Source organism: Monocercomonoides exilis, assembly GCF_001643675.1.
Source record: "Monocercomonoides exilis strain PA203 chromosome Unknown scaffold60-472593, whole genome shotgun sequence".
Classification (NCBI taxonomy): Eukaryota; Preaxostyla; order Oxymonadida; family Polymastigidae; genus Monocercomonoides; species Monocercomonoides exilis.
The window spans coordinates 462,572-472,593 of record NW_027150605.1 but is presented as its reverse complement, the minus strand read 5'-3'; the positions used below and the strand labels follow the sequence as shown (position 1 = coordinate 472,593).

Genomic DNA, 10,022 nt, shown 5'->3' with positions numbered 1-10,022 from the left:
GAAACTGAGATGAAGCATGCGATGGACGACTCGGCGCGCTGCTGCAGGCGGCAGAGATCGAAGAAGTGAGGAACAATAGCAGCAGCAGCAGTGGAGGAAGAGGAGGAGGCAGAGAGTATAAAGAGGAAGAATGCGAAGAAAGAGAAGAGAAGAAGAAGAGAGGCAAAACAAGGAGAAGAAGAAGAAGATGATGATGGAGAAGAAGAAGCATAAACAAAGAAGAAGAAGAAGAAGAAGAAAGCTGATATGAATAAATTTTATTATTTTTCGTATTCTTCTTCTTCTTTGTCTTCTTCCAATAATAAAAATAACAATAATAAAATTTATTCATATCAGCTTTCTTCTTCTTCTTCTTCTTCTTCTTCTTTGTTTATGCTTCTTCTTCTCCATCATCATCTTCTTCTTCTTCTCCTTGTTTTGCCTCTTCTTCTCTTCTCTTCTCTTTCTTCGCATTCTTCCTCTTTATACTGGCTCCTCTGCCTGTTCCTCCTCCTCTTCCTCCACTGCTGCTGCTGCTGTTATTGTTCCTCACTTCTTCGATCTCTGCCGCCTTCTGCAGCAGCAAATACGAGTCGTCCATCGCATGCTTCATCTCAGTTTCCTCAAAAGCGTCAGCAGCAGATGCATCATGCGGACGAGGAGCGTCGGCGAGAGAGAAGAAGAGCAGTCAGGAGAGGCTAATAGGATGTTGGAGGAGGAGAAGGAGGAAAAAGCAGAAGAAGAAGAGGAAAAGATAGACAGAACAAAAAAGGAAGAAAGTGAGAAAGAGGAAGAGGAGGATGATGATGATGAGATAGAGGAAGAGGAGAGGAAGAGGAGCAAGAGCTGATAGTTTTAGACAACGAAGATGCCTTCCTGGAGTTAGAAGAAGATGAAAATGATGAGGAAAAAGAACAAGAACAAGAAAAGGAAAAAGAAGAAGAGGCAGCGGTTGAAGAAATCGAGCAAACACGAAAATGCGCTGTCAATCGGAGACACAGGGAAGAGCAAAAAGATAAACACTATCAAACCTCAACAAGAAAACAGAGATAAAAATACAGAAAAGAACAACAAAAGAACAAAAAGTCGAAAATTCAGTGGAAAATGTTGAAAAGGGCACAAATAAGATAGCGAAAGCATCAACATCAACAAAATAAGAACAAAAACAAGCAGAAGCACATCCAGTTTCTTCAAGCAGTGATATTCCACAAAGCAATTCAACATTATCATCTTCATTTCCCTTCTTCCTCCACCTCCTCCTCCTTCCTCATCTTCATCTTTTTCATTGTAAATGTTTTTGATCTCTCTGAAACAACCCAATTTCTCCTTCCTCCTAAAATTATCCATTTACATCGATGAATATCTCAGAAATACATTAATAAAACAAAATAGCAGCAAACCATCAAGACATACTTGAAATCAGCCTTCAAAGTCACCTCGCGATGCAGCCAAATGTCTCCTCCTCCGAATCTCCACAAATCCACCATTTCCATTTGCTTCTTCAAAATCCAACAATTTTTGAGGTGAATTTGTCAATAATCAATTTCTGGAGTCTTCCCTCCAAAAACACTTCAATTTTCCGAGTTTTCTGCAAAGAAAGTGAGGCGCATGCTTTCCTTTCAATTCTGTCCCTTTCGGCACAAAACAAAAACCATTTTTCAAAAATTCTGCCCACATCCAACACCTGCACAACGCCTTTATCCTGCACAGTCTGCAAAAGGAAATTGCTTCGATTCTGATCATTCCACTCAAAAAAGCAGATGATTCTTGAATTATCTTCATTCGTTTCCTTTTGATATCCAATGAAGAGGTTCAAATACTTTCCATTGCTCCATGCGCTTCTTCATTTCTAAGCCTCGGATCAATCAGCTCCTGTTTGTTTATTTGCAAGTAACATAAAAAAGAAAAGCATAAAAGATTATTTTGTTGATGTGTTTTATTTGCAATAAAAAATCATATCAGAAACAAGAACGTGAGGCATCGGAAACTGCAATAAAATAAACTGGCCAAATAAAAACATCAAGCGGAGCCAGAAACTGCGAAAATTATGAGATACTTGTGTTTTTCGAACAAAAATAAAAAAAATAAAAATTAAAAATTAAAAATAAATATGATCCTGCAGAACATGAAAATAAATCAGTTCATTCGAATGCCTCAACGGCTTCATCGAATGGAGTTTTTGTCTTCAAGAAATGCGTGCCATAAATATTTGAACTGTTTGTTTCCCATCATCCTGGCAGCTCTGCTCCAGCAAATCTTCTCTGCTTTGCAGCTCTTGTCCATCAATCCATCTGCATCCTTCGGCATGAAATCATAAAGCACACGCTGTGAACAGCTGCGCTTCAATCCAACGGATCCTGTGCGAGGGGCCATTGCCCTTCCGTTTTTGGCGCCAATTCAGGTGTCACATCCCTCCCTTTTGCATGTTCAACCCAATTCACAGCTGCTGCTCCTGCCCCTCTGCCCCTCTGCCCCTCTGCCCGCTTCCATTCTGCTTCCCCTCACGCTTGAGCATTTTTAAATGTTATGTCGGTTGTTTGCTGCCAACATCAACTTTTTTTCCTTTCTTTCTATTTTTGCAAATAATTAATCAGATCAAATCTGGCTAAAAATTTTGATATGGGCGCTTATTTTGATCCTGAAATAAACTGCTCAGATAACATGCATGTTTGCCTCCCAATTGCTGATTTCTCGTGTGGGCAGATGAGCACCGAAAATGGAAGCGAAAAATCAAATGATCGAAAACAATTGCAAAACACTTTGGAACAATGGAAGACTCTAATCAACAATTTGACAGACATAGCAAGGCGCCCCATTTGAATTTCTCTGAACTTGGAAGCAGACATTGTTTTGATTGGCCAATGAACGTTCGTCTCTTGGCTTTTGGAGATGATTGCAGCACTTGTGCAAGCTTGCATGAGCAACGAGAATACAAGTCAGCGGTTGGTGTGAATGCTTTTGATAACTGTTTGCTCCATTTCAATGAAAATTCCTTGAATGAACAAACAAATTTTGTTTTTGGACTGTCTTTCCTTCAATTAAAAATAGAAAACCAGAAAAATTAAAGAAAGATGCTTTGCCTTTGTTGCAGGGAACAACAATTCAGCCCCGAATTCTGTTTTTGCAAAAGGCAATGGCGAAAACAATACCTGACTCGAGAAATCCCCCAAAATCCTCTGAATTCATCTCTTCAGCACGCATAATCCATTCGCAACAACATCTGCATGCCAGTTCAGACTTGTTTTTGTGTTCTCCACCCTTCCTTCTCTCGCTCATCATCCTCTTTTGCCGTCAAGTTCCGCGCCCACAGATGCCTCTCTTCTGCTTCAACCTCTATCAATGCCATCGAAATTTCTCATGCTTCCCTCTTCATGCTCCGAATTGCTGCGCTCTAGAGGACACTCTTTCCGAGCTCTGGTGCTGACGAAGAAGGCGATAAAGCGATGGACAAATCAGGCTAAGAAATCAATGGCTTTCAAATGATCATATTTTCTTTGATTTCTGTCATTGCGTTTTTTGTCACATTGTTGCTTGTTTCGGGCTGTGAAAGAGGCATCAAGCGTATTAACGATTCCATCGCATGCGCCTCCCTCGGCATCTCATCTAATCGCTGCTTCTTCCAGTGACACTGGAAGTACACTCGGCGATGGGCTTCTTGTTGCTCCTCGATCGCTCTCCAGGTGCAGCGCATCAATCGGCCAGCACGACACGCCGAATAGTGTTACTGAAGACGAAGAAAGCGAGTTCGTCTCAATCATGCTCATCGTCCTTCCTCTCTCCACAACTTTCATCTTCTTCTCTCCCAGCACTAGCTGTTTTCTTCTTCGCCTCCGCGCCTCCTGCCGAGTATTGTAGTTATCGACGCCACCTGTTTCATGCTCGCCACTACCACTGCCACGCCCAGGCATGACCCTGACTCGCTCTTCAAACGAATCTCCTTCGTGGCATTCCCGTAATCCTCTGCTCATGCCGATCTCTCTTCTCCTTTATGCGCTATCTGCCCCTTCTTTTTGTATTTCCTGAAGAACTCTATTCCAATGAAAGCTTCGCTCCCATTTCATCGGAATCTGAGATGTGCTCCTTCTGGAACAAATCACTTTATTCAAAATGTTTGTACCTTTCATTCAGGTGCACACAACGATCGAAGGGATGGTTGGCCAACCATCGTCACTGCAAAAGAAAATAGAATGTACACCAAGTCTGTCGCAGAGAGATGTTTGCTTATCTGGCTCCATATTCAATCCTCCTTGCCTTGCAGATGCTGAGCAATGAAAAAGGAGAAAGTGAATAGCCACAGCTGTGAATGCTGCTGGAACACTTTGGCAAATCATCTTTCTGGCGCCAGAATTTGTCATTGGACACAAAATGGGATTGCAGTTGAGCTGTCACTGATTATTGCCTTCTTTCTTTTCTGCTCCCACATGTCCTGATCGTGACGCTTCAAAATCATTCAGAGATGAAGATCCTCCAGCATTTCTTGCCTCATAATCATTGGGTTCGCATCACCTTATCTTCGCGCACAATGGAGTTATCTTGTCGGAATATCCCCTCCTTTATGTGTTCATTTCCCATTACAATTCGCCAACTGAAGACGATAAATCAACTGATAGATGTCACAACAAACAGAAAATGACTTCTTTGCCAGTGCACCAACGATTGAAATTGCAATTTGAAATCAATAGAGAGAATGATGACAAACCAGAAATGATTATTGCTCTTCCATTCAAGGCTCATTCTGTTAAAACATCATTTTCTTTTCATCTTTGGATTATATTTTTCTTTTGCTATTTATTTTTAAATACAAATTTCCACATCCTTTGTATTTCTTCAATACATTATAAAAGTGCATTTGTATCCATTATCTCCGTTGATGCTGCTCGTTTTTAATATTCACATAAACGTTATTCGCTAAATATTCACATGTCTGCATAAAGGAAGGATATCTCCTTTTTTTGTGTTAAAAGAGCAATGAATAACAGTTTTTTCTGTCTGATTGACAATAATTAAATGGACTTGATTTGTGGAACAGTCTTCTCAAGCTGATGATGGAGCTCAAAGAGTGCCGAAACATGTTCCATACTCGATCTTGCTCCAATTTCTGTGTTTCAACGAGCTTTCAAAAATGATACTTCTTCTCTCATTGAAATCAATGCGGGTGTTATGAACATTGCATTGTGCATATTCTCTGACTGCTGCTTTTTCTGCAAGAATTACGGATTTTGCAATGGGACTGGATTAATTCTTAACGCCCAAAATAAAAGAATCCATTCAAACAGTAATATGGGAGTGAATAAATATTTGAGTTAGTCATTGAAAATGTCTCTTATAGATCATATGGCAGATGAGAAAGCGAATGGAGGGAAGGTGAAGTTCTCGCAAGAAGACTTCTTGTATATTTTGAAAGAGTTTTACAAGAGATGTTGCAATTGCGGATCAGGCAAAAACATGGCGATCGTTCTTGGAAGGAGCCAGGTTGGAAAAAGTACCATGATAAACAAATTACGCGGAGTGGAAATGGAAGAGGATGACAATGGAGATTTGGTAGTGAAAACAAAAGTGGAGGATATGGCTAAAATGGGAAAAGGAATTGAGCCAGAGACCATCATTCCAGAATCATATGGATTAAATGAAAAGGTTATCTTGTTAGATACTCGAGGCTTTCTTGGATCAGAGGTGGATGTCAAAGAAGAAGTTGTCAGTATGCTTTTATTACAGTTTTTCCAGAGAAATGCATCAAAAGTGATGATTGCGTATATTTCTCAATATGAAAACTACTACAATTTGACAAATGCATATGATGATATGATGTTCATTAACCAGATATGCAAAAACAAGGAGTTTCCAGTTGTGTTCGTTGCCAACAAATGCAAGGAACTTTGGCTGCATAAAATGAAAATTCAGCAAAAGGAAACATCAGAAATTATAGAGAAGGTTCAAGGAAGTTTGATTGGAAAATTTACAGAACTGGAAAAACAACAGTGGATAAAATCGAAAAGAAGTTTCCGGAAATTAAAGCAGCACAATCTCTCGAACAAATAATTGGAATTCTTCTGCAAAAAGCGAAAGGAGCAACAGGTGTGCAAGGAGAGGAAATCAGGAGAAGCTTGAATCAACTTCAGACACTTCTTGTGTGGAAGAAGGCTCACGCTAATGGCAGACTAATATACTATGATCCGACACTCGACGGATCTGAGGAACCAATTAAAGACGAGATTAAAAATTTAAATAACTATAAGAGTCCCAATGATGTCAATCTTGACCGATGCACACCATCTTATTACTGGTTTATGGACTCTGCATCATCGATGGCGAGCAAGCTATATTGGCTTGTATTAGCCAAGAGGGGGAGAGTTCAAGTGCCGAATATGCTTCAAGAGATAATAGAGGCGTGCAAGGATTTTGCAAAAGATTCGGAAAAGTTGTATTCAGAAGTGAGCGACGATGTTGAGGAATTGGAGGATAAGCTGAGAAACATCACTTTTGAATCAGAAGAATCAATCGAAACAAAAATCAAAAATCAAGAAAACACTATCAGGCAATGCAATGATGATGTTGTCGAATATCAAAAAAGGATCAATGAACTAGATCAACCTGAAACCGTGAAATTTGACACAATTGAATTCTGTGAATTTGACAATTATGCATCAAATGAAGTTGTCATAGAGAGACCAATCAATGTTCCAAATGCCACTTGCTTTTTCACTGCTGGAAATAAATACACATACAACGACAAGGAAGAACAAGAAGTTTGCATCAAAGATGGGGTCTTGAGAGGAGTTTTCAAAGCACCAAAAGCATTAAGGCATGCTCTTAATGTTGTTGGAGCTGTGGTGGGATTAGGAATTCCAACAGCATTTTTAAACGATTCAAGTGTCTGTGAAGGGAAAATTGATCTGTTTGCCCCAAAGCGTGATATTCCTTCAAATAGACAGAAGATACAAGAATATCAGATCAAAGTGAAAGAGTGCGAAAACAGAAAAGAGGAATGTGGAATAAGTATTGATACATTGAAAAGAGAATTAGATATGGTCCAAAAACGTAACGACAGGAAAAAGGATGAGATAAACACAAATGAAAAAAAGAAGAGGGATATGGAGGAGCGGATAGAATATTTGAAAAATGAGGAGGAGAAATGGATCAACAGGAGTTCAAGGTTGCAAAAATGTTTAGAGTTTTGCAGGGAATGCGATGAACAATGGGAAAATAATAATAAAATCATCGAACAAATGTATCTCTTCTCTTGTTTTCATATTCCAAAAGAATATGTCGAAGAAGTTAGAAAAGGAAATTTTGAACAATTTTCTCCATCTTCTTCAATGTTTCAATCGTCTTCAGCGACTCCATCTGCACTCAGCGCATCAGCGAGTAGACAAGCAGGGATGGAGTCTTCATTGTCGAGGAGCGAAGCCAAATGGCAAGAAAAACAACAGAATTTCTTGCATTTGAGTCAAAATGATGAGAATAAGAGGATGCTTGCGAGGTTCGTTGTTGCGATGGAGGACATTGATTCAGAGACCAAAAAACGCAAATCTTTTCTTTTAGAAAGAGATGGAAAATATGATCCAAAGCTTGTTTCAGATGCAATTGATGAGATATTCCTCATATGGAATCAAATGTTTGAATGCAAAGGGTATTTGGAAAAATATTTAGAAAATTAAAAATTGAGGATTTCGATTGATTTGTCCTTATCATTATATATATATAATATTGTTAATAATTTCTTTAGAAATCACACAATAAAAATAAGATTCATTTCTTGTTTTGTTTAACAATTATCACTCCTGTTTTCTCTCTCTCTTATCTATCTATCTATCTATCTATCTATCTATCTATCTATCTATCTATCTATCTATCTATCTATCTATCTATCTATCTATCTATCTATCTATATCTCTCTTTCTCTTTCTCTTTGTCAGTCAGTCAGTCAGTCTGTCTGTTTGTATAATTTCATTTTAATCATTCCTTTTATCACATATACGAACGTTGTAGTTTTCTTTAATGTAGAACTTTTTTGAAATCATTATTTTCCAAAAATAAATTAAATTTTTTATTGAAACAAAAATCATCATGTTCCGAAACAAAACAAGGAAAGTAATAATTTTTGTGCATTATTATTTTTTGCATTATTAATTTATTGTGTGAAATGTTACAAAACATTGAACACTTTTGTTTTAATGAATAATGCTCAAAACATTTCGAAACAATAATTAATAAAGCACTCTTTTTTGGGATCTGAAATTTCTAATTACAGAGTGCACTTTTAAATAGCCTGGGGTGGCGTGCTGACTTCTGATGTGAACTTTTTGACTTTTAACGGACGTGATAGATTTTTCCGTGTCACAAAAATTAACATTAATGTAAATTGAACGGTTTAATGATGAAGAATAATTTTTTTAAAAATTACAACTATAAGGTTGATTTTTTATTTTATTTTTTTTTATTATTTCTTTTTTATGGGTAATTCTTTTGAAAAGTCGCAAATGTTAAATTTTCAAATAAATAAAAATTTTCTAATTTTTCTCAAAATATTGTTGACATACACCAAACTTCATAAATATGTAATCTATTTCTTGATAATGCTATTTCATACTTTCTTAAGAAGATTCGTGAGCAGGAACAGAAATTTGATCAAAATATGAAATTTTTGTTTAATATAAAAATTAAACATTTGCGACTTTTCGAAATAAATTACTCATATCTTTAGGTATAAACTGTAAAACAACGTTCTTGAAAAAGAATAAAATAAGATCTGTTGAAAACTTTAAAAATAAAATGAACGCACACAATTTTCGAAAACTCACATTGAAAAAATATAAAAGCATAACAAGATTTTTATCAAATATGGGTCATTCTTTTATGAAAAGTCGCAAACATTTAACTGATCTGAAATTAAGATCAAAAATGATCATTAAATGTCGATCATTCTTTACCATCATATATTGCTGAGTATTAATCTTTTCAGTTTTGTCACCATATCCCCGAATATTACGTTTCAAAAACTGATTTCACATATTATTTTCACTGTCAAATCATATCAATATTATTAAATTTTGTTTTTCTTGTATTTTGTAGCAACTTAATAATTTGTTCATATTTCTTTGTTTTCATTTCAACTGTTCATATAAACATTTGAATTTTTTGAATTTTGACTCCACAATTATTCTTTTCCTATTTTATAAAACAAATAGATTTTAATTTGCTTTAATTTGAGTATTTTGAAAAAAAATTTTTAAACAGGAAAATTTCATCGATGCCGTCCTCATTGAAATTAAAAGAAATTCAAAAAGTTGTTAATATTGATCAATTGAAAATGTTATAAAAAATAAATGTAGAATAACATGAAATTTCTCAAAATTAAATGTACTTATATATGAAATTCTTAATTGAAATGGTATCCCATGTTTTGAATCAAATCATGAATCATATCTTAAATAGTTTTCAACTTTTCATTTTCTTTTTTGCTTATCTTTTTGTTCTCATTTCAATTCCCTTCCAAAAGAAATTCTGTTCCTTCTTTTCCATCAAATCAAAATAGATGAGATTTCGGCGATGATTGAAATTTATAATTTGAACATGGACTTTGCGCTTGTGACACAAAAGGCGCTGCAATTTTGTGTGATGAGTTGTATCAAAAAGCCTTTTGTGGGAAGTGCAACGATGCAGTTGCCTCTTTTCTCATCGCCATTAAAATTCTTTATCTTATTAAACTGGAGCAGCTCTCCAGTCAGTTTCTCCATTCTGGAGAAGGAGAAACAAGGAGAAGAAAGCTGCAGGAGATGATAAATCATCTTCATCTTTGCCTTCGTCATCAGCGCCTGCGGTTGTTCCTTCGGATGCATCGTCAGTGGAGGCGTCATACATGTCGGCAGCAGCGACGAACGAAATTGAGAGGTGGCTACGGATAGTTGTGAAGAAAGCAGCTGAGCTGCGAAAGCTGCATGGTTATGAAGCTGTCGCTGCTCCTGTTGCTGTGGATGTTGCACATGCCGCGAGGTTTCAATGTTGGCTTGCTGCGCTCTGCTGAACAGAACGTGCTGTGTCCG

The 10,022-nt window shown here is 36.9% G+C and overlaps 3 protein-coding genes across 3 annotated transcripts; 2 read left to right on the top strand and 1 right to left on the bottom strand.

The window, feature by feature from the left end:
- Positions 1-3,578: 3,578 nt before the first annotated feature.
- On the bottom strand, positions 3,579-3,947 carry MONOS_18298 (uncharacterized protein; the record flags this gene model as incomplete). The annotated part of the gene is made up of 1 exon (XM_067871304.1): positions 3,579-3,947. One exon carries the CDS (start codon positions 3,945-3,947, stop codon positions 3,579-3,581), a length of 369 nt encoding a protein of 122 aa, XP_067719712.1.
- Positions 3,948-5,295: 1,348 nt separating this feature from the next.
- Positions 5,296-7,637, top strand: MONOS_18297 (uncharacterized protein; the record flags this gene model as incomplete). The annotated part of the gene is made up of 2 exons (XM_067871303.1): positions 5,296-5,677; positions 5,881-7,637. 2 exons carry the CDS (start codon positions 5,296-5,298, stop codon positions 7,635-7,637), a joined length of 2,139 nt encoding a protein of 712 aa, XP_067719711.1.
- Positions 7,638-9,552: 1,915 nt separating this feature from the next.
- On the top strand, positions 9,553-10,003 carry MONOS_18296 (uncharacterized protein; the record flags this gene model as incomplete). Its single annotated transcript, XM_067871302.1, has 2 exons — positions 9,553-9,592; positions 9,696-10,003. 2 exons carry the CDS (start codon positions 9,553-9,555, stop codon positions 10,001-10,003), a joined length of 348 nt encoding a protein of 115 aa, XP_067719710.1.
- Positions 10,004-10,022: the final 19 nt, after the last annotated feature.